Genomic DNA, 26,137 nt, shown 5'->3' with positions numbered 1-26,137 from the left:
ATATGCTTAATAAATACTGCAATGAGTATCTGATGATGCATTATAACATGATCTAAGTGACTGGGATTTAGTTATCACTCAATTCAATCCATCTCAGGTTGAGAGAGAATATGTGCAGTCTATGTATTCAGAGAGAAAAGAAAAGTTTGAAGTACAAACATCATCCTTTATTGCATTCATTTTACTATTAATTGCTATTATTAGCCATTTTCAAGCGGCATATGTAAAGGAAGCATTTAGCATATACATTTTATCTGCTGCATCTGTCAGCAATGGCGACAAGGATTCTCATTATCACACCACCAGCAACACACTGTTTTGCTAGCTTACACCTAGGGTAGTACTTGTGGCAAAGAACATTCTCCCTGCCGCCACGTAGGGTAACGTGGTTGGAACTAGTGGCATATAGGGTCATGTGGCGAGAACCAGTGGTCTCCAGAGCAGTGTAAGTGTAAATAGGCCTGTATAGTGAACAACAGGCAGACTCCTGTGTTTGCTTGCTCGATATTATCAAGTTATATTCTGACTGCATCAGCTACAACTATGGATCTGAAAATGTAGCATCTCCTTTTACTAAAAATCTGCATATATTTTTGGCAAAATTGCATCTATTTTTTTAAATGATCAGACAGACCAATTAAAAGATCACACTAAGTGCTTGTAGATGGAGCCTGAGTGCTTTAGAACTGACCATAAAAAGAAAAAAAAAGTGGTGATATACAATCTTTTTCACTGGAATGCACAGTTTTGCAGAAACTTCAACAGTTTCTTTTTCTGAAATGGCCTATGTTCGTTTTCTTTTTCTGAGTCCATCCAAACTTTCAACAAACGATTGTTTTTGTTCTGAAGCTGTAGCATTTTCCCAACAGTGAACACAGTGCTTCTCTAATTTGAGGTGTTCCTCAATATTAAGTTTTCTATTCCCACTTAATCTTCACCTAAATTCGATGATTACAAAACTTGCAGAATATTGTTTTCAATTCTTTGTGGGCATTTGTAGCCATGTTAGCCATGGACCCACTGTCGACAATGCTAAAAATAAAACTGACATGGTATTTAGCACAGAAATTGAACAAAAAACAATGCATTTCCAGATCAATGGAAGACTTTTGATGTCAATTCATACCTCAGCACTCCTCCACAATTTCTACTCCCACACCTTCCTCCAATACCAAAATGACAATTCCTTGATGCCTCATCACGTGTTCTACCAATTGATCTCTTCTTTTAGTCAAGTTATGCATAAATTTCTTTTCTCTCCAATCTGATTCAGTACCTCTTCAACAGTCATACGAGCTACCCATCTAATCTTCAGCATTCTCCTTTAGCACCAAGTTTCAAAACCTATTATTCTTTTCTTGTCTAAACTGCTTATCATCCATGCTACACACTAGATGGAAAATTCAGAAAAAGTCTTCCTAATACTTAAATTTATAATCAGTGCTAGTAAATTCTTCTTTTTCATATTGCTTTCCTTGCTATAGCCAGTCCACATTTCATATCCCCTCTAATATCAGCAGTTCTTTTGCTGCCCACCCAAAAAGCAAAAGACATCTTATATCCTAATCTAATTCCCTCACTGTCCCCGATTTAATTCGGCTACATTCCATCACCCTTGTTTCACTTCTGTTGATGATCATCTTAAAACCTCTTTTTAATAAGCTACCCATTCCATTCAACTGCTCTTCCAAGTCCTTTGCTGATTCTGAAAATTACAATCACTGCCATTATACCTTGGAGTTTTTATTTCTTCTCCTTGAACTTTAATTCTGTCTCCACTTTTTACTTTGATTTCCTTTACTGCTCATTTAATGCACAGATTGAATAAGCTCGAGGATGGGCTATAACCCTTTCTCACTCTCTGCTCTATTACTACTTCGCTTTCATGTGCTTTTTACTCTTATAACTGCAGTGGTTTCTGTACTAGACTTATACCAACTTCTGCTTCTTGTATTTTATCCCTGCTTTCTTCAGAATTTCAGGGAATGTATTTAAGTCAGTACTGTCAAAACCTTTCTCTAAGTCTACACATTCTACAAACATAAGTAGACTCTCTCTAAGGTCAGTGTCTACCACTTTTTTCATTCTTCTGCAAATAATTTGTACCAGCATTTTCCAACCATGACTTATTAAACTGATAGTTTGGTAATATTCACATGCGCTGTCTACAGAATTGGTATTACTACATATTCTTGAAGTCTAAGGGTATTTTGCCTGTCTCACATATCTTGCACACCTCGTAAAACGGTTCTGTCGTAGCTCGCTCTCCCAAGGATCTCGATAATTCTGAGGGAATCTTTCAGTACTCTATCAAATCCTTCTCACAGTTATCATATCTTCCATCTCTTCTTCGTCTACTGCCTTTTCCCTTCCTATGATATTCTCTTCAAGTTCATTTCCCTTGCAGGGCCCACGTATATTGCCGTGAGCTATTGTGCATGCAGCTTACTGTAGTGGGTGTAGTGTTAAGTATCGCTGCCTGGAGTGCTGCGGGCCACCATTCGTACATGACAACCAGAAGTTATTTGTTATTTAGTACCAATCATTTCTGGATCATTCTTGAAATTTCCTATGTTTGTACATTCTGGAATATTTGATGTTTGTATGAAGAGCTGCACTCTCTGTCCAGGAGATCAGTCCTGCTCTGGCTTTAGATTGGTGTCAGTAATAAATGTGCTTTAATGCTAAGTGCTATCTTTCATCGATGACCCCGCTTTTGGATTTGGACACCTTTCAGCTATCAACTCCTTGCTTAGTATTGGCTTGCTGTTGAACTCTTAGCATTCATACAGCTGCTTCTCTTCTGTTTAATCTCCCTGCAGGTGGTATCTATCTATCTACCTACCCTTGTTACACATGCTTCAACCACCTTGCATTTGTCCTCTGGCCATTTCTGCTAAGCCATTTTGCACTTTCCGCTAACATTATTTCTTAGACATCTTTATTCCATTTCAGCTGCTTTACTTGCTGTATGTTTATGTTTTCTCCTTTTGTCAATGAAATTCAAACTCTCTTGTGCTATCCAAGGATTTCTACTGGACCTTGCATTTTTATCTATCTGCTATCTTAACTTTTCATCCCTCAAAGCTACCCATTTGTCTTCTACTGTAAGCCCTTCCCCTGTTTCAGCTGTAAGTTGCCTAATGTTCCCTCTGAAACTCTCAAAAATATCTGGTTCTTTTAAGTTATCCAGGTCCCATTTCTTTAATTTATTTCCTTTTGGCTATTTCTTAAGTTTTAAGTTACAACAACAATTCATAACCAACAAATTATAGTCATAGTCCACATCTGCCCCTGGAGAAGTTTCTCAGTTTACTATCTGTTTAACCATTATATAATCAAGATGAAACCTTCCAGTGTTCTTGGGTCTTCTCCATGTACACATCCTTCTTTCATGATTCTTAAACCAGGTGTTAGCCATGACTAAACTATGCTCTGTGGAAAATTCTGCCAGACAGCTTCCTCTTTTGTCCCTTTCTCCCAGTCTAAAGTATCCTATTAATTTTCCTTCTCTTCCTTAATTATATGAACCATTTCTTTCATCTCAATCATCATATATTCTTTCAATTGTTCATAATCTGCAGAGCTAGTTGGCATGAAAATTTGTACTACTGTGGTGGGTGCTTGATTTGTGTTTATCCTGTTATGATAACGCAGTCACTACGCTGTTCATAGTAACATATACAGAGTCATATGTTCTTCTTCATTATTAACTTACTGCTGAACTATCCCTATCTGGTTTTGTATTTATAACCTATACTTTCTCAACCAGAAATCCTATTCTTCCTGCCACTGCACTTCACTAATTCCCATTACATCTAATCTCAACCGATTCATTTTCTTTTTCACATTCTCTACCTTCTGTACCTAATTACAGGACCTAACATTCCACCTTCTGAGTCACAGAATGACAGTTTTGTTTTCCTGCTGACAATTTCGTCCTGAGCAGCCCCTGCTCACAGATCCAGTCGTGAGACTTCCTTACCTCTGTAATATTTTACCCAAGAGGTTGCCATCATCATTTAACGGGACAGAAGAGCTGTACGCTCTCGGGTAAAATCAAGGCTGTAGTTTCCCATAGCTTTTAGTCGTTCACATTACCTGTACAGCAAGCCCATGTTGGCTATAGCAACAAGGGAAGATCAGTCACCACCTATACTGTTGCCCCTGCATCAACTGAAAAGGCTGTCACCTCTCTTCAGGAACCGTATGTTTGTCTGGCCTCTCCACAGATACCTTTCCATTGTGGTTGCACTTATGGTTGACTATCTGCATTGTTGAGGCACTCAAGATACCCCACCATGGCAAGGTCCATGGAGGGCGAATGAATGTACTACATCTCAATGGTTGCAATGAGGCTATATGGAATCCACAGTGTTATGAGATGAATGCAACAATACAAGAACTTCTGAAATCCTAAGAGGAGTGACTGAAATCACAAAAGCAATACCACCACTAGCAGACAGCCATGAAGCGTCTAAAAATGGCCTTGCTGCAACAACAATGAGCAGCTATATTCACAGTGACACTTACAGTTTCACCACAACTATCATTTTAGAATGGTACTGGTGACTAGGACATGTAGTGCATCATATGTATCACCAATCTGCCACTTCTGATCTTCAAAAATATTTTGGTCCTCTTGGTAATCTCAGGAAACAGTATGCCATCTTAGAAAATTAACCTCCTTCACAATCCTGATAGATAAATTGTCCTCCAGCGTCAGAGAAGGGCTTTCAGAATATTATAGTTGCAGAATGTTTTCCAAATTAGGATTCCACCACCATCAGATATTACAGTCTGAATTGACTGTGGCTGGGTATCAAAACTTATAAGGATTGAGTCATCAATGTAATTTTGTGTGTGAAAATTAACTATGTAAACAACTGGACATTGCTTCTCTAATCAGAGACTGGTTTCTTTGCTAAGCATCTGGTAAAGAAGTGCATACTCAGATGTTAATGTTTACGAATCCATCTTTGGACAAAGTCCTCAGGTTTCTGCAAAGTTAAGAATTCTCACTGAGACTGAAAAGTGATGGCAAACACACTCTGAAGTTTCTGAATTGTGCACAAGTATAAGGGTCAAACAAACAGACAGCTAAGGAAAGAAATAGCAAAAAATTGAGTACACAGAGGTATCCAATTGTGGGGAAAATTATCAAACAACATACTCACAGCACTGTTTGGATTTCGAGTCTTCTTCCTCAGGTGACACTAATCATTGTTTAGCCTCAAATACTCATCGAGCGAATGTTATCTTCTTGTCCTGAGTGTTTTGTGTGGCACTCATGTCATCATTGTCTTAAGTAGCGTGTAATATGCTTCTATTATGAGGCATCTACATCTACATCTACACTCTGCAAACCACCAAGAGGTGCATGGCAGAGGGTATGTCCCATTGAATCAGTTATTAGTGTTTCTTCCTGTTCCATTCACTTATGAAGCACGGGAAGAATGATTCTTTGAATTTTGGTAAACATTTTTGGAAAGCAGTGATCAATTAATTGTTATATTTTGACTAAAGTTCAGTCTTGATCACATCATGTATGTTTTAATAATATAGGTAACCGATTTTGGTTCTTTCTACAAAACCATCATCAAACCTGTGGATAAATTTTAAGCAATACTAGATACCAATCTTTAAATAAAATGAAAGTGTCTAATGATGTCAAAATTCAACAAGATAAAATAAAATTAATTATACCCATGGCTCCCTTAGGATGGTAGGCGGAGCTCTCCTCGCTGCTACGCAGTCAACTGATGGTTATGAGTGCTGAGCATGAGCTTAAATATGCAGAGGCTCCGCCTACTTCCTGTCACACTACTTCATTTTTAATAAAGTACAACAATCACAAAGTACTCCACTAATAGGTAATCCAAAATATATGAAGATGACATATATGGGAAACATATCAGATAGAATTACTAATTTATTCAAAAATTCTGGAATAACAATAGCATTTACAACTGACAATACTTTACAACAAAAATTAAGACATACCGTAAGTAAAGATAATGGAAAATCTACCAGATCAGGAGTGTACAAGATACAATGTAGAGACTGTGAGAAAATATATATCGGCCAAACAGGTCGAAATTTTGCAGTAAGGTACAAAGAACATACGTTGGGTACCTCACGAACAAAGTCTGTATTTGGCCATCATATAGCATTCAATAATCATGCTGAGGGGACAATAGAACAGAATTTACAAGTTCTTCATTACGCAAATAAAGGCTTACTTATGAATATCCTAGAAGAAATCGAGATATATGCTCATTTGAAAACCAAATCATCAATGCTGCTCAATGAACAACTAGATTTTCGCGAAAAATATTATTACGACCTTTTCGACGAAATTTTATAATAAAAGCATCTACTCTTTTGTTTTTAAAAAATATAAGACTAGTTATACCCATGGCAAAAGCAATGTATGTAAAATATGCTGCACAACATAAAAAAAATTACTAATTGACATTGATTATTATAAAAACTATTAGATCGATGATTTTAAAAAAATTTAATCAGCAGTCTCATCAGTTATTCCGATATACATAATGTGGAACGTACTCGTGGCTGCTACCCTACTGCTATAAAGAATATTGCTATAAAAACTACAGTTAAAATAAGACGATTCTGCAGCATCAAACAAAGATGCAATTGTGATGTAGGCGACTCGGTATAATCGATATATACCACAACGCCAAGGACTTTCACATCTTTGATGTAACTGGCACTGTAATAGTATTAAGGTTGCCCATAGAGGGCACAACTATTACACTTCGTAGTTCACTGTTTTTATCCAAAATTTAAATAAGCTGTAGACATACTAACTATCTGATAATCAGACATTTAAATGAATCAATTTTATGTTATTAGTGTATTTCCTACTTTTATACCTTGACGATGGCGTCATATTATGAACGCTGATTGGCAGTTGTGAAGTAGTGTGACAGGAAGTAGGCGGAGCCTCTGCATATTTAAGCTCGTGCTCAGCACTCATAACCATCAGTTGACTGCGTAGCAGCGAGGAGAGCTCCGCCTACCATCCTAAGGGAGCCATGGGTATAATTAATTTTATTTTATCTCGTTAAATTTTGACACCATTAGACACTTTCATTTTGTTTAAAGATTGGTATCTAGTATTTCTTAAAATTTATCCACAGGTCTGATGATGGTTTTGTAGAAAGAACCGAAACCGGTTACCTATATTATTAAAACATACATGATGATTCTTTGAATGCCTCTGCATGTGTGTGCAGTAATTATTCTAATCTTATCCTCACGATCCCTATGTGAGCAATATTTAGGGACTTGTAGAATATTCCTAGAGTAATTGCTTAAAGTAGTTTATTGAAACTTTGTTAACAGACTTTCTGGGGTAGTTTACTTCTATCTTCAAGACGCTTCCAGTTCAGTTCCTTCAGTATTTCTGAGACACTCTCCCATGGATTAAACAAACCTGTGACCATTCGTGCTACCCTTCTTTGTATACGTTCAATATCCTCTGTTAGTCCTATTTACCTCACACTTAAGCAATATTCTAGAACCGGTTGCACGAGTGATTTGTAAGCAATTTCTTTTGTAGGTTGATTGCACTTCCGCAGTATTCTACCAGTAAACCGAAGTCTACCACTGCTTTACCCTAGACTGGTCCTATGAGAGCATTCCATTTCATATACCTACAAACTATTACAACCAGGTATTTGTATCAGTTGGCCAATTCCAACAGTGACTCATTGGTATTATAGTCAGGGGATACTACACTTTTTTGTTTTGTGAAGTGCAAAATTGTACATTTCTGAGCATATAGAGCAAGTTGCCAATCTCTGCACTATGTTGAAATCTTATCAAGATATGACTGGATAGTTACGCAGCTTCTTTCAGATAGTACTTATTTATACAGAACCGCATGATCTGCAAAAAGCCTGATTTTACTATTAATATTGTCTGCAATGTCATTAATGTACAATACAAACAGCAAGGGTCCCATCACATTTCCCTGGGGCACATTCAAAGTTAATTCTACATCTGATGATCACCCTCCATCCAAGATAACATGCTGTGTTCTCCCTATCAAAAACTCTTCAAGCTATTCACAAATTTCACTTGATACCCCATATGACTGTACTTTTGATAATATGTGTAGATCCACTACTGAGTCAAATGCTTTTCGGAAATCAAGAAATACTGCATCTACCTGGTTGCCTTGATCCAAAGCTGTCAGTATGTCATGTGAGAAAAGTGCAAGTTGGGTTTCACATGATCTATGTTTTCAAAATCCATGCTGGCTGGTATTGAGGAGGTCATTCTGTTCAAGATTATGTCTGAACTCAGAACATGTTCTAAGACTCAACAAAAAATCGATATCAAGGATACTGTTTGGTAGTTTTGTGGATCATTTCTACTACCCTTCTTGTACACGGGTATGAATATTGCTTTTTCCATAAACTGGGCACAGGATTGGCTTTGATGAATCTATGATATAGTTAGAAGAGGGGCCAACACAGCTGCAAATTCAGTATAGACTCTGACAGGGATTCCATTGGGCCGTGGAATTGTTCAGTTTTAATGATTTCAGCTGTTTCTTCAACACCGCTGACATTAATACTTGTTTCATTCATCTTTTCAGTGGTATGAGGATTAAATTGGAGCATTTCACTTGGGTTTTCCTTTGTAAAGGAACATTTGAAAACAGAGTTAAGCATTTTTGCATTTGCTTTGCTACCCTCAATTTCAGTTCCTGTCTTATTCAGTAGGGAGACTAATAGCCTTTACATATGACCAGAAATTCTCTGGGTTCTGTGAAACATCATTTGATAATATTCTGGTACAGTAGTCACTGAACGCTTCAAACAATGCTCTCTTGACAGCCAAACATGTTTCATTCATCATCTCTCTATCTATAGCTCTACATCTTGTTTTACACACATTATGCAGTAATCTCCAAAATGGATCTGAGCACTATGGGACTTAACTCCTGAGGTCATCAGTCCCCTAGAACTTAGAACTACTTAAACCTAACTAACCTAAGGACATCACACACATCCATGCCCGAGGCAGGCTTCGAACCTGCGACCGTAGCGGTCGCGCCGTTCCAGACTGTAGCGTCTAGAACCACTCGTCCACTACGGCCGGCCAGTAATCTCCATTTCTTTACAGTGACTGCATACCATGGAAGTTCCCTACCATTATGAACTGTTCTACTGGATACATATCTATCCACTGTGTGGTCACCTATTCTTTTAAACTTGAGCCAGAGTTCCTCTACATGCTCCTGCCCTCTGATGAATGTTTCAAGTCCCTAAATGAGATATGACACTACTGATTTTTTATATAGTTTACTGAACATATGTATCTTTCTGCTTGTTTTAGTTGTCCTTTGTACTTGGGTAATCATTGCTGCAACAACTGTGTCATGGTCACTGATACGAGTTTCAATATAGACATCCGCAAAGAGGACAAGTCTATTTGTTGCCATTAGATCCAATATATTTCTATCATGAGTGAGGTTCCTAACTATGTGTTCTAGGTAGTTTTCAGGGAAGGCATTTGGTAAAGTTTCACAGGATGTCTTATCGCCACTAACAAAGCTGTAATTTTCCCAATTAACTTTTGGATGATTATAGTCTCCACTAATAATGATTGGGGAACTTACGTATAAGCGAACTAATGTTTTCTCTAAAGTTTTCAGTTAAATTGGTGATGAAGATGATATGTGGTCATATTAGTAGTGCTTCCAATTACTGTGCTCCATGTAAGGCCAAAAAGCAATCCGTGAATAAAATTCAAACTTAGTAAATATGGAAACAGGCAATCCACAAAAATTGTTAATAGGCTTACAAATCTCAGGTAAAACAAAACGGATAAAGAAGCTTCTGTGTCACTTAACAACTGAGATGCATATATAGTTCCTGGATCTCCTCCATTACAGCATCATGTAAGTGTGTAGCCAGAAAAATTTACTTTTTGATTACTATTTCATTAAATACTGACATAATTTTTTTGCTTAGACACTTTCAATCAGTTTGGATTCTTAAGTAAAGTGAAAATCCACTGAGTATCCACTGAGTTTCTGTTCCAAGTTCACAGGCCTTTTTTACTTTTGGGTCAGGCTGTGCAGCTCAGACACACATCAAGCAACCTGTATGTACTTGTTTTGCCCAAGTCCAACCTACACCAAATCCTCCACGATGGAGTTAAGCCTACAGCCTACAAAAATGAAACACATTATGCCCACCTCATCTACCTGCTGGGCATGTCTGATGTTAGTAGTTGGCTGGAATGCAAATGGCACCCAGACTGGGGGGGGCTTAAAAGCACTAAATTCTCAAGTTGTAGCACACACATTTCTGATGCCTTACACAGAAGATTTATTCTCCAAATTACAAGTAGGCGAGTGCTACACCAAAGACAATCTGACTGATGCATATTTACAATTTCCACTTGGAATCTTCCATGCCCCCATCACCTTTCAATGCTGTCGAAAATGGCTGATAATCAATTTTCCTGCGTGTTGCAATTATCCTGGTTACGAAACTGTCAAGGGGCTAATACATATGAAGATATGGGGAACATTTACACAATAGTAACTATATTGTAGAATGTGAACCAGAGAAGCAATCTAAAGAAATGTCACTTTTCCAACAATCTGTGGAATACCTAAATGGCAATAATCACCAAAAAGGATATTCTTCCCAACTGATAGAATGTAAAAGCCATCAAGAGTATGCTTCCACCTCGCAACATGACTACAATCCTTGATGGAAAAAGTAAAATATTAGAACAGATTCACTGCCAATTTATCAATGGAAAACTGACCAGACTATCAACTTGAAACCATTTTCTTGAGGGCGGGAGTGGGGGTGGGGGGGATGGTGAGGGGGGAGGGAGGGGGGGGGGGGTGGGGGGGGGGGGAAGAGGAAAAAAGAAAAAAACTAAAGCAGGAAGTTCATATAAAATGAAAACAATGTGCAAGGCACTTTGAGAGAGGACGGGAAATGAAATGATTGGAAAATGAGTCAAAGGGACACAAGCTACCAGTGTAATGAGCATTAAGTCACAATGAGTAAACAACAATGCTTCAAAATATACCACATATGACAGAAAATTATACATGAAAGGCCCCTAAATATGATTTCTGTGCATAAAATAAACACTACATTTCATTGTTAAATATTTTTGTGTAAAAGATCCATCTTTGATTCTAAAAATTCTGTGCATGCACCATGGGCCAGTTCTTTTTTTTTTTTTTAATTATTTTCAAAAACAATGATATAAGAGTAGAGCATAGCACACCACTTTCAACTAGAAAGTATGACTTTATGATTAATGTAAATGTCACATCCATACTTTAAACTTTCTAAGACTTACTATAGCTTAAGATATGGTAAAAAATGGTAAGGCTTTTCAGCACAACTTTGCAGGACCTAATATTTTAAGCAAAGGACAATGGTTTCATAGGTCTAGAATGGAAGAAACAATAGAAAGTACATGAAATAATTCAAAACTGACAACAGGTGACTAGAAAAAACAAACTCCTGACAACTGCTGATAATTAATTGTTTGAAATTTTTACAGCAAGGATGATAACTAAACCTAATGAGAAAAAGGTGTAATTAAAAAAGATGTATGAAAAGCTACAATGGAGAAACAAATTGTGCAAATGGAGGGAAAAGATAGAAATTATTGAAAAATGAGATCACACAGCGAAAGAATACAACATAAATACAAATGTCAAAACAATCAGAGGCTCACACAAGGTCTCAGTTAAAAGTCATGTATATAGAAGAGTGGAATGGGCATCATTAACTGCATGTGGCAATCTCATGTGGTTGTACATCAAGTTTTCCAGGACAAATGTAATGTATTGCGAATACATAGAAAGAAGGATCCTTTACTGTATGATTATATGATAGCGGAACAAACACTGGTAGCAGTTACTTCTGTAAAATATCTGGGAGTATGCGTGCGGAACGATTTGAAGTGGAATGATCATATAAAATTAATTGTTGGTAAGGCGGGTACCAGGTTGAGATTCATTGGGAGAGTGCTTAGAAAATGTAGTCCATCAACAAAGGAGGTGGCTTACAAAACACTCGTTCGACCTATACTTGAGTATTGCTCATCAGTGTGGGATCCGTACCAGATCGGTCTGACGGAGGAGATAGAGAAGATCCAAAGAAGAGCGGCGCATTTCGTCACAGGGTTATTTGGTAACCGTGATGGCGTTACGGAGACGTTTAATAAACTCAAGTGGCAGACTCTGCAAGAGAGGCGCTCTGCATCGCGGTGTAGCTTGCTCGCCAGGTTTCGAGAGGGTGCGTTTCTGGATGAGGTATCGAATATATTGCTTCCCCCTACTTATACCTCCCGAGGAGACCACGAATGTAAAATTAGAGAGATTAGAGCACGCACGGAGGCTTTCAGACAGTCGTTCTTCCCGCGAACCATACGTGACTGGAACAGGAAAGGGAGGTAAAGACAGTGGCACGTAAAGTGCCCTCCGCCACACACCGTTGGGTGGCTTGCGGAGTATCAATGTAGATGTAGATGTAGATGTAGACACAACACATTAACCTTTCTCCCTGGAAGTGTCACAAATATTAACTGATGCCCTAATTGTTTCAGTCACTGTGGAAAAGGGGAACAAGGGAAGACTATGAAAGAGAATGTAGATCAAAACTGAAGATTCTTACATAAAATTGCTATTATGGGAGATGCAACAATAGCAGACTTTCTATTTTAGTACTGCTGGTGCAAGCTACCACTGCCGCCCCTCCCCCTTCCCCCCTCCCACACACACACCATTCAAACATACAAGAAAAACTACATAACTTTTGGAATTATTACTTCCCTTCTCAGGGAAGAAAGAAGAGCAAATTGGAGAATTTGAAAAAGGAGGAGCAGGTCATTAAAAGGGTTCCCTCTGTTCTGAAGACAAGGATAAAGGAGGAGGTGTTCAGAGATACAAGGATGAAGGAAGAGGTGTTAGAGAGACAAGGTAGTCCCTCTCATTCTCAGGTTTTAGGGATCTGCTCCTCCTCTTGAAGTTTCCCTAATGTATCCCTCCTTCCTCCTGTGGAAGGAACTAACATTTCCACAAGCTAGACTGTTTCTTGTACAGTTAGGTTTGTGTATAGTTAATACTAAAAATTTCGACTCCAAAAAGTTAGTGCTGGCCAGCCTTTCCGTCTTGTAATTTTATAGTTTCCTCAAGTTACAGTATTACAGTATTACTTTTTCTTTACTTTTGGAACATTAAATGTGTTCCAAATAATGATCTGCACAACAGATCATCCTAGTTAGTTACCCTAGCATCCATCCTAAAATGCTTTCTTACATATAGTCTCTCTCATTAATCTCTGGATTCTTGTTTTTAATCAAAGAAAGGTTTGTCAGATACAGCAACAAGTTCGATAGATGGCTCTGCCGCGAAGTGGAAGGGACACAGAAAGGAGAGTTTGAAAGCAAGTGGTACAGCAAATGCAATCAAGTCTCATCTGTAGAGAGTTTACAATGTTGATATTGCACTAATAATCTACGAGGCAGGAGCCTGAAAATAAAAGTAGTTTACCTGTGTGGTTCTGGCCCACGATGTCGAGGTGGAGGCTGATGGCGGCCCAGCACTATACGGTATTGGACCGTATGTGTATTGGCACGTAAATGACGCAAATTATCAGCTTGACAGGCAGCCCACTCTGTTATGTCATATATTGCACCATCCATGCATGCATAGTAATGCCACAGGAAACCAAGCATAGAACTCTCTGCCCAAATGTCTCCCTAAAATCAAGAATGAAGTACGGTTATCATAGAAAGAGATTTCTCAACATCACATCAGCTTACATTTTTACAAACATGCCTGTGACAACTTGGAAACACAGTCCATTAAACAAATGGATTTGATGATTTCACTTAATATATCTGTCTGGTCTTCATGCATTATGTTACAATAATGAGGCCAGGAAAAAAATGATTTTTGAGTATCAAACAACAGAAAATCCAGACTGAGATAACAACATTATGAAAAGGATCCACTGCTACTTATTAAACACACACACATACACGGTTGTCTCGGTGTGCTAAGGTCTGACTGTGACTGCGTCCAAGGTGAGCAGCAGTCTATGGCAGGGTGGGCAGTGGGGCTAAAGGAGAGGCTTGGGTTGGGAAGGGGAAGGGATAGCAGGTTAGGGGTGGGGGAAGATGCTAGTGCTGCCTGTGGAAGAGTGCACAGACATGGTGGGGACAGGATAGTGGGTTGCTAAATGTGGCATCACGAAGCTACACTTGGGAGGGTGGTGACAAATGGGAGGGAATAGAAGTAGAGAAGGGCAACGACCACACACATGGGCTGGCGGGATAGAAGGGTTGATGAATTTAAAACATTTGGGTGCTAACCAGTACATACATCAACGTCCTTTCTCAAGATCATTGTACTGGTGTATGAGTAGTTACCCTTGTTAAAACAAAAGGCAAAGGCCAAAAAATTACAGCTATTCATATATAATCTGCGGTGTTTCTATTCGTACTGCTTCATACGTCAACAACATCAATAAAACGGTGAATGCCATTAAAATGGCTGGTTGAACATGGATATGACAGAATGAGCCATCCATCCAAAAACACATTATAGCCATTATCCAATTAAACTGGGTCGGAATCCTGATGCAATACAAAATGTCAACAATTTCCTTATTATTATTTTCCTCCTCATCCTTTCATCATCATCACCGACATGGAAGTCACCCAATGTGGCGTCACCTGAAATAAGACTAGCAACCTGGCAACCGAACTTCTCTGGATGGTGCTTTCGGTCAACAATGCCACAGAATCATTTTTCAGTTTTGTCAATGTGTGAGTTTTGCATCAAAAATCAGACCAATGTACTTCCCCACCACACTGCTTCCCAGGTATTGTTTCATGTAACTTTTTCCTGTTCCCAAAATTAGAATCAATGATGAAAGAATATATTTTGATGACGTCAAGGAGAACTCGTCAATGGTGCTGAAGGATATTCCAACAAAAGCTTTCTGAGATCACATCTCAAAATATAACCACAACTATTGCAACTGAGTGAATAGAGGAGGTGTATACTTTGAAATAAGAAGGGACTTAACACCTGTAATAAACTAAAAATATAATTAACAATAAATTTGGTCATTGTTTAACAGATCAGTTACAATATTTATAAATGATCTGAAGGATAATGTCAAAAGTTCCAAGAGGCCGTTCGCAGACAAAGCTCTTCCTAAAGTCAAAATGCTAGAAAATTACAGTGAAATTATGGATGATACAGCTCTCTCATAAACTGATAGCTCATAAAAGATCATAGCACGTGTTGCTATACTGATTTGACATTCAAGAGAGACCAAGCGAGAATGACAGTTCTCATTCATTCTTCATGTATTCTTACATTTACATTATTGCTAGCGCCCTTTCATCCATGACTTCCAAGGCACTGCCAAGCCACAACATCAAACCATAAGAGAGTCTCACAGCAGATGGAGGCAAGCATTCACCATCGTGCCTTGTCGATATGCTGAAGCGACTCAGTTTTCATCAGTCTGCACATACAGCAAACCAGAGCACACAGTGGGATGTCCCACACTTAATATCAACCTAAACAACATTTTCGTTTTCCATGAACATCTTTTGTTGGCCTAAGTGGTTAGAAGCGGAATATGTTATTTGGCAGAATCGCCATGTAACACCACACAACTGAAACTGTAAATGCACAATGGCAAGTTGTAACAACACAAGTCACAGCACCATTTAATGATAACAGATAGTTACAGAGACGTTCCAAGATATATTCTACACCGTATTTGTGTAGTGAACGTGCCCTCTGTAGATGGTGGATGTGACATCAGGCGAGTGCTGCGGGAACAGGCTCTGAAAGCAAGAAGCAGGCATTCTGTTGCTGGCTGCCACGAGGACAACACATTTGTACAATGTGGAACTAGACAATGTGTTTTAACAAAAGTGTTCAATGTACGTGAAACTTTTACTTCAATCCATCATCACTTAAATTCAAATATTTAAGTTATTATTTAAAAAATTTGTAATAGAACTTTATAACATGTGGGTTTGATGTGGACATGTCTGAAAAAAATCACAGGCAAACCCTGAGTCGTGATTAAGGTAATATGAGTGAAACCAGAACAGTATGCACGCAAAGAGAAATTTGAGACAAATGATATGATTTCTAAAAGATATCATATATCTACAAAGACATCACAAGCAATGGCAGGTTTGGCGACAATAAGCTGCCAATGCAACCTCATGGCACTACTGATCATCATCATCAGCAGCAGCAGCAGCAGCTACAGGACAGTGGGGAGTCCAGCAAGCGAGTGCTGCAGCCACACAACAGCTGCAACTGCAACAGCAACCTACCAGCTTTGTGTGTGTTGTGGGAAACAGAAGGACACCTAAAGACAAGTATAAATGGTGAAAAGTGAACTATCTTGCATAGAGATGTTTTTTCAAAACTTGCACTGCGATTAGTGAGAATATAAAAGTTAATAAATCAACTGGAAATTGTGTAAATAAAGTCCCCAGTGTCTGTAAATCTTCAGAGAACGAAAGCAGTGTAGAGACCCTAAACAGCATTGAAATGAAAGTGGATCCTGTAAATTTAACACTGTAATCTCTAGCAAATACCATTTAGGTGAAATTAAACAGAGTATAAGAGATCAAGCAGCTGATGTTAAGAAAAGCATGCAGTCCATGGGAAATATTTTGTGGAAGGGAGAAACTGACACTAAGAACAAGCTGAAGTCTGAGATAAAAAGTAGCTCAAGCAATTACACAAGATTTAACGGCAAGGTATGGGAGTGCGATAGATAGGGTAGATGATAAAACAGAAGCTGAATGTTCCCTATTAGAGCTGGATAAAGGTGAACATTTGCAGCAGCGAAATAAATGTATTTGTGAGAGTGACTACAACAGAGAGTAACAAGTACATTGACGTAGATCAAAACTCTGTAGTTTCACCCGTAAAAACTATTTATTTTAAATGCAATGCTGATTATGGCAGAGCTGGTAGTGATTCAGATAAAGATGTATCTGATTTTTTTTAATCATGTAGAAAATGTTGATGTTGCAGAAATGTTTCTAGCAGTGAAATTTGATACAACAGCTGCAAAAATGTTTCTAGTAGTGAAACTCGATACAGCAGTCGAGATAAAAGTAGATGATACTGTAGCACCAAAGGTGTTAATATCAAATATGGGGGCACCATTGGAAACTGTTACACAATGTCAAATAGGGAAAGCTATTAATGCTACTGAATTGACGGGAACGAGTGATTTTTATGAAGTGATTAAGAGGTTGCAGGGAGGAAATGATATTGAACAGCTAATGAATTCAAGTTTTCCAAAGATTTGTTGTGTAAAGTAAATCATAAAAGGTCACAGAAGGAGACAGAAGAAATATACGGAAGTGAATTGGAAAGAGAGCTTTTGGAAAAGTGATGCGGACATACACTCAGTTGCTTATAAAAATATCTTAACAAAGAGATAGAGGGGCTGGCCAGTACTTACCTCAGCTCAGTACAGCCGATAGATACACAAAAATCAGAACCAAAAATTTACGTTCCTAGCTTTCGGAACAAATGTTCCTTCATCAGGGAGGAGAGAGGGGAAAGAAAGGGAAGAAGGGAAAGTAGATTCAGTTACTCACAACCCAGGTTATGAAGCAACAGGGAAAGGAAAACAGGGAGGGTAGCAAGGATGGAGGCATGGTTGTCAGAGGGAAGCCAAAGATATTCTACTGTAAGTACTGTGCCAGCTTCAAACCAAAGAGGATGCATACAGAAGTAAAGAGGTATATAGTATAAAGATAAACACAACTATGTAGGATGAAAAGATGTGTGAATGGCTAAAGAGGAAAGGGAAAGAGGAGAAGACTGAAGAGCAAATGGGAGTGAGGTGGTTTAATGTATGTTCAGTCCAGGGGGATGGCGGGATGAAAGGATGTGTTGGAGTGCAAGTTCCCATCTCCGCAGTTCAGAGGGACTGATGTTGGGTGGGAGAAGCCAAATGGCACATACAGTCTAGCAGGTTCCTAGGTCCCTAGAATTATGCTGGAGGGCATGCTCCGCTACTGGGTATTGGACATCTCCTAGGCGGACAGTTCGTCTGTGTCCGTTTATGCGCTCAGCCAGTTTAGTTGTTGTCATACCGATGTAAAAGGCTGTGCAGTGCAGGCATGTCAGTTGATAAATGACATGTGTAGTTTCACATGTGGCCCTGCCTTGAATTGTGTATGTTTTACCATTAGCGGGGCTGGAGTAGGTGGTTGTGGGGGGATGCATGGGGCAGGTTTTGCAGCGGGGTCGGTTACAGGGGTAGGAACCGCTGGGTAGAGAAGGTAGTCTGGGAATATTGTAGGGTTTAACAACGATGTTACGGAGGTTAGGGGGGCGACGAAAGGCAACTCTGGGTGGTGTGGGGAGAATTTTGTCAAGGGATGATCTCATTTCAGGGGTTGACTTGAGAAAGTCATATCCCTGGCGGAGTAATTTGTTGATGTTTTCGAGGCCAGGATAATACTGGGTGACAAGGGGGATGCTTCTGTGTGGTCTGGATAGGAACATTGTTGTTGGACGGGGAGGAATGTATTGCTCGGGAGATCTGTTTGTGGACAAGGTCTTCAGGATAGTTGTGAGAGAGGAAAGCACTGGTTAGGTTATTGGTGTAATTGTTGAGGGATTCGTCACTGGAGCAGATACGTTTGCCACGAATACCTAGGCTGTAGGGAAGGGGGCGTTTGATGTGGAATGGATGGCAGCTATCAAAGTGAAGGTACTGTTGTTTGTTTGTGGGTTTGATATGGACAGAGGTGTGGATGTGAGCTTCAACAAGATGAAGGTCAACATCCAGGAAGGTGGCTTGGGTTTTGGAGAAGGACCAGGTGAAATTCAGATTCGAAAAGGAGTTGAGGTTATGGAGGAAATTAAAGAGTGTTTCTTCACCATGAGTCCAGACCACAAAGATGTCATCTATAAACCTATACCAGGCCAGGGAAGCAGCTGTTGGGTCTTCAGGAAAGCCTCCTCCATGCGGCCCATGAAGAGGTTGGCATAGGACGGAGCCATCCTGGTTCCCATGGCCGTTCCCCTGATTTGTTTGTAGGTCTGGCCTTCAAAAGTGAAGTAATTATGGGTGAGGATGAAGTTGGTATGTGTGGTAAGGAACGAGGTTTTTGGAAGATCTTCAGGTGGGCGGACTTCCAGAACCTTCAATCCTTAGCCCTTACCCAACTTGTCCTGAATCTCTACACTACTTCATGTAACCACCACTCCTAACAGCTCCTATCTCTCTTCAAAGTCCTCCACCTCTCAAACCCTTCCTTGGAGAACACACTCAGGAACATCATCCTAGAAGCCAGCTGCAAACTTGAGTTCCATGCCACACACCACCTGAAAAAACTATCCACAGTGCTAGTGCAACACCTAAGAAGTGGGGTCCCTCTGCCTATCCCTCACAAACACCAACCACAACAGAACCTTCAACAAACCCCCCTCATAGCCAACAAACCTAGCCTAGCCACCCTACTCAATCTCCCCATCCCAGCACATACCCCACACAGACCAAATCTCAACTATAACCACAGTCAAATGCCACATATCGCCAGTCCCAATTCAGTTCTAAACCTCTCGTCCAGATCCCTCTCTCCTCCAGAGACATCTGTTCTATCAAAAGGCTTAACCTTTAGCCCCACGCCTAAATTCAACCACACTGCCCTGGTTAAAGATCTCCTCTCATTCACCCGGAACCTCAATTGGAAATATCACTTCACTACTGTCCATATCAAACCCACAAACAAACAACAGTACCTTCACTTTGATAGCTACCATCCATTCCACATCAAACGCTCCCTTCCCTACAGCCTAGGTATTCGTGGCAAACGTATCCGCTCCAGTGACGAATCCCTCAACAATTACACCAATAACCTAACCAGTGCTTTCCTCTCGCGCAACTATCCTGAAGACCTTGTCCACAAACAGATCTCCCGAGCAATACATTCCTCCCCGTCCAACAACAATGTTCCTATCCCCAGACCACACAGAAGCATCCCCCTTGTCACCCAATATTATCCTGGCCTCGAAAACATCAACAAATTACTCCGCCAGGGATATGACTTTCTCAAGTCAACCCCTGAAATGAGATCATCCCTTGACAAAATTCTCCCCACACCACCCAGAGATGCCTTTCGTTGCCCCCCTAACCTCCGTAACATCGTTGTTAAACCCTACAATATTCCCAGACTACCTTCTCTACCCAGCGGTTCCTACCCCTGTAACCGACCCCGCTGCAAAACCTGCCCCATGCATCCCCCCACAACCACCTACTCCAGCCCCGCTAATGGTAAAACATACACAATTCAAGGCAGGGCCACATGTGAAACTACACATGTCATTTATCAACTGACATGCCTGCACTGCACAGCCTTTTACATCGGTATGACAACAACTAAACTGGCTGAGCGCATGAACGGACACAGACGAACTGTCCGCCTAGGAGACGTCCAATACCCAGTAGCGGAGCATGCCCTCCAGCGTAATTCTAGGGACCTAGGAACCTGCTACACTGTATATGCCATTTGGCTTCTCCCACCCAACACCAGTCCCTCTGAACTGCGGAGATGGGAACTTGCACTCCAACACATCCTTTCATCCCGCCATCCCCCTGGACTGAACATACATTAAACCACCTCACTCCCATTTGCTCTTCAGTCTTCTCCTCTTTCCCTTTCCTCTTTAGCCATTCACACATCTTTTCATCCTACATAGTTGTGTTTATCTTTATACTATATACTTCTTTACTTCTGTATGCATCCTCTTTGGTTTGAAGCTGGCACAGTACTTACAGTAGAATATCTTTGGCTTCCCTCTGACAACCATGCCTCCATCCTTGCTACCCTCCCTGTTTTCCTTTCCCTGTTGCTTCATAACCTGGGTTGTGAGTAACTGAATCTACTTTCCCTTCTTCCCTTTCTTTCCCCTCTCTCCTCCCTGATGAAGGAACATTTGTTCCGAAAGCTAGGAACGTAAATTTTTGGTTCTGTTTTTTGTGTATCTATCGGCTGTACTGAGCTGAGGTAAGTACTGGCCAGCCCCTTTATCTCTTTGTTAGTGTTTGTTTCACATCTTTAAAAAATATCTTTGAAGACATCTGCTATGATTTTTTAATGGAAAGGATAGGGCAGAAGAAAAGACCATAAGAGCAAGGTAAAACAGATCAAGTTTAACAGTGTGACCATGTTTTAACTAGATTCAAAGAATGTCATACATGTCTTAAGGCTTATGAATGACAAGGTTTTATTGGCTTTGTATGCATTGGACTGATTTTTAGTTTTATTAACCCTTCGAGTGGGCGTGACCAACATATGTGTCCACACACTGCTAATTTACAGTGAGATGGATGGATATATCTATCCGGTGCATTCTGTGGCTAGTAGCTAATGGGAATGATGAGGTATCTGGTACTAGTTGAGCTTAGTCTACTAGATGGCAGCTCTCTCAGGCACCACAGCACATTATGGGTTAGTTACAACATTTCCCACTTGAGCACACTTCAGCAGTATGCATACTGTGAAGCAACCACAAAAGCACACCTTTTAATTTTGTTTACCACTGTATTAGTGTCTGATCTTTTGTAATGTCAAAAGAAGTCCTTTATTAGATTTGGAGGTAGAGCAGCTGCTTTTAGAAAGTGATGATAATTTCAGTGACAGTTCTGAAAGTTTTCAAGATATGATGTTGAGGCTAGGGAAAGTGATTGCGATTCAAAATCATCTGATTATGAGACACAACTGCAGCATGTAGTACCTACTTCAATGCATTTGTGCATCTTAGTTCAATTCATGATCAATATTTGTTCAGTGGTAGTAATGGTATAGTTGTGCCTCCAAACGATATGATGTGATGAGTTGTTTTATGCGCTTTGTGAATGATGCTTATAGCAGAACACTCCAGGGTTCATAGTTGGCAGCATACTACAAGGGGCGAAGATAAAATATTTAGTGGAATGCTCATACTTCAAGGAATTCTTCACAAACCAGAACACAAGATGTATTTTTCAGTGAGAGGATCAGTTGAAACACTGTTCTTCAGGATACTGACGAGTGAAAAGGGGTTTCATCTTTTACTGAAATTCTTCCATTTTGCTGACAACACTTTGTATGATTCATTAGACACTATCAGCAGAAACTTATTCAAAATTCAACATGATTATGGAGCATCTGTGGCACAAATTCAGATCAGTATACATACCAGGGGGGGGGGGGGGGGGGTGACGACTGACAAATTATTGTTGTTCTTGAAAGGACAGCTTGGATGGAGGCAATTTAGTCCATCAAAATGCAGAAGATTCAGAATCAAATTTTACGAACTCTGTGAAAGCAGCAGTGGGTATGCACGGGACTTTCTTGTTTACACTGGAAAGGACACTAATCAGGGTAACCACAACCCAGAAGAAACAATAATGCTTCAAATTGTTTTGGAGCTTGCAGATGATCTACTTAAAAAAGGCACTGCATTTATCTTGACAACCGATATACAAGTCCAGATTTGATGGAGAAACTAATTGCCAATAATACTGCTGTTGTTGTTGTTGACACAATGAGGCAAGACAGGAAGGGATCCCCTGGCTTCGTACAAAAGGAAAAACTGAAGAAAGGACAGTACATAACAGGGTACAAAGGCAGGCAGATGGTACTGAAATGGAAGGACAAAAGAGATATTGTAATGTCAGCATCTTCCATGACCCCGCATTTTTAAATGTACACTTGAAGAAGGGAAACATTCACAGGCCACATGTTGTTGCTGATTATGACAAGAATATGGAAGGCACGGATAGGTGCGATTCTCACACCCAGACCTCCAGACATCAGATACTCAGATCGGTACCAGATGTTGTATGCCGATAGAAGTACCAACCAAAACTCTGATTCAGTTTGTACTGTGTGCTGTCGTCCAGCACAATGGGCATAAACATTAATTAAAAGGAACACCAGAACTACAAAGCACAGGAAAAGCATAACTGTGAGTAACCAATACGTTTAGTTTCCATGGGGAAATTTGTAGAGCATTAGAGCATCGTACCAAGGGTTCTGGGTTCTAATCCCAATGACGACAATTTTTTACTGCATTATGCTTGAAAGTGTTACATAAGTCTATTAATACTTCCACAAGTGTGATGCAGTTGTTTCTTTATTCTACTGTTCCAACTCTTTATGTTTCTTCTGTGAAACTACAAATGCACTATCTGCTTCATCATGAGTGGTGTCTGTTCTGTTGCACATGCCTGGCAGAATACCACACTTATCTGTAAAATGGACTCCAAGCAGACTGCCAAAAGAACATTGCTGCAAACTCCAAAAAGTGCTTTCATGCTTTCACATGTCAGGAAAATGTTCTCCCTTATAACAGTTTCACATGTAAAAAAAAGTGGGGTTCAAATGCTGGACCTTCGGTATGACAACCTCATGCTCTACCAACTCACCCATCTGAGATCTACAGTACAATCATTCTCAGATATGCTTTTCCTGTATATAGTTCTGTGTTACTTTTAATTAACATTTACGCATGTTCTACTGGACAAAAGCACATAGCACGAACTAAATGGGTGTTTTGATTGACACTTTATCAGTGTACAACAATTGGTACCAATCTGACTATCAGGCATCTGGAGGTTTGCATGTCAGTTGCAGAAGAAATTTTTTTAACATTGCTTTACACGGAACTTTTCTTGTAAAACTTATGTTTTTGGGATAGAATATTTATCCCACATTAAACTGTTTTGAAGGCTAAACAGTAAGTTACATATACTTAAATGCAAATGTACAGGAAAAACAAACAATGGAAACTTCAGCTTGCAATAACAACAATATAAGGAATGTGACAGATTGCCAATCACTGTAAAGATGACCCGCACTGAGTTACAGACAGGTACAATGAAAACACTGTTACACATGCAGCTACTGGCTAAAGCCTTCCTCAGCAAACACACATTCACACAAGCAAGCACACCTCACACACACTTGGCCGCCACCAGTGGTAGCTCCAACTGGAATGCGAATGTCACATGAATAGCCATCTGGAGTGTGGTGGGGAAGGGGAAGAGATAGCGGGATACAGATGGGGGGACAGAAGAGCTCTGTCTGGCATGGTATGCAGGGACTAGACATTGCCAGATACAGTGTCAGGAGGTCCCTGTTGGGGGGGGGGGGGGGGTTTGGTTGGTTGGTTGGTTGGTTGGTTGGTTGATTGGTTTGTGGGATTAAAGGGACCAGTCATCCGTCCCTTTTTCCAAAACTTAAAAACACCTACACAGAATAAAAATGAACAACGGAAAAGACAAATGATGACACAGGACAAGAAAGACTTAGACAGAGACCAGACAAAAGGAATTAAAATCACACTGAGTGTGACAGTGGTTGGCCGACCATAGACACAAAAAAGGAAAAGCCAACCATCGAGAAACACACTAAAAACTCAGACTAAAATCGTAGGCCAAAGGCCAGAATCAATACAAAAAGGACAAACACTTAGATTAAGTGATAAAAGCCCCTTGCCCAAATAAAACGCAAAACTAAGCCTGCCATAGCAGTGTTATCTTTTAAAAGGGCAGGGAGCGCATCAGGCAGCACAAACGTCTGCCTGAGCACAGTTAAAAGGGGACAGGCCAACAAAATGTGGACCACTGTCAAAGCCAACCCGCAGAGACATAGAGGCGGGTCCTCATGGCGCAGTAAATGGCTGTGTGTCAAGCGGGTGTGGCCAATGCAGACCCGACAAAGGACTACGGAGTCCCTGTGAGTGGCTTGCATGGATGACCACCACACATCCGTCGTCTCCTTGATAGGACGGAGTATGTTTGGTCTGGTCAGGTTGTGCCATTCAGTGTCCCAAAGTTCGAATACTTTACGAAGTAAGATCGTTCGCAAATCAGTCTCCAGGAGGCCAATGTCCATGGATGGTTTACTGGTGGCCTGTTTGGCCAGGTGGTCAACATGTTCATTGGCGGGTATCCCAATATGGCCTGCGCTCCACACAAAGACCACAGAGCGGCCGCAACGGGCAAGAGTATGGAGGGACTCCTGGGTAGCTATCACCAGACGAGAGCGAGGGAAACACTGGTCGATAGCTCATAAACCGCTCAGGGAGCCGCAACAGATAATGGACTCACCTGAGCAGGAGCAGATATACTCTAGGGCACGAGAGATGGCGACCAGCTCAGCAGTGAAAACGCTGCAGCCAGCCGGCAATGAATATTGTTCGTAAAGGTCCCCTAGAGTCAGAGCATAACCGACACGACCATTGAACCGTCAGTGTAAACAACGCCAGAGCCCTAGAGCCCTGATACGTGGCAAGCATGGAAAGAAAGCAGCGGTGGGAGGCCTCCGGAGGGATTGAGTCCTTCGGGCCCTGTGCCAATTCAAGCTGAAGGCAAGGACGGGGCACGCACCACGCAGATGTACGCAGAGGGGCCCGGAAAGGAGGTGGAAGAGGGAAAACCCCAAGCCCGGAGAGAAGCTCTCTGACACAGACCGCGATCAAACAACCCGAGCAGGGCTGACGATCTGGGAGATGGACGACCGACTGAGGGAACAGGAGACGATAATTAGAATGCCCGGGCGAGCTACAAGCATGCGTAGCATAAGCAGCCAGTAAACGTTGGCGCCGTAACCGCAGTGGAGACACCTGCCTCCACAAGTGTGCTGTCCACAGGGCTGGTCCGGAAAGCACCAGTGGCAAGTCGGATTCCGCTGTGAAGGATTGGGTCCAGCCCGCAACGCAGAAGGGGATGCTGAACCATAAGCCAGGCCCCCATAATTAAGATGGGACTGGATTAATGCCTGGTAGAGCTGTAAAAGGGTAGATCGGTTGCCGCCCCAGCTGGTGTGGCTCAAGCATCACAGAACATTAAGACGCCGCCAACACATCTGTTTAAGCTGCCGAATATGTGGGAGCCAAGTCAACCGGGCATCAAAAACCACACCCAGAAATTGATGTGCCTCCACCACAGCAAGAGGTTCGCCATCAAGATAAAGCCGCGGCTCAGGGTGAACAGTGCGTTGCCGCAGAAATGCATAACGCAGGTCTTGGCAGCCGAAAACTGGAAGC

At 40.8% G+C, this 26,137-nt stretch overlaps 1 protein-coding gene across 2 annotated transcripts in view; it reads right to left on the bottom strand.

The window, feature by feature from the left end:
• Positions 1-26,137, bottom strand: part of LOC124606835 — a 206,326-nt gene that overhangs the window by 29,939 nt on the left and 150,250 nt on the right. For both annotated transcript variants that reach the window (XM_047138914.1, XM_047138921.1), the window contains exon 9: positions 13,577-13,785. In XM_047138914.1, coding sequence (XP_046994870.1) covers positions 13,577-13,785 — 209 coding nt within the window. The remainder of the gene's footprint in view (positions 1-13,576; positions 13,786-26,137) is intronic.

Source organism: Schistocerca americana, chromosome 1, assembly GCF_021461395.2.
Source record: "Schistocerca americana isolate TAMUIC-IGC-003095 chromosome 1, iqSchAmer2.1, whole genome shotgun sequence".
Taxonomy (NCBI): Eukaryota; Metazoa; Arthropoda; class Insecta; order Orthoptera; family Acrididae; genus Schistocerca; species Schistocerca americana.
Note: the sequence above shows the minus strand (reverse complement) of the source record. Positions and strands in the feature narration are given on the sequence as shown.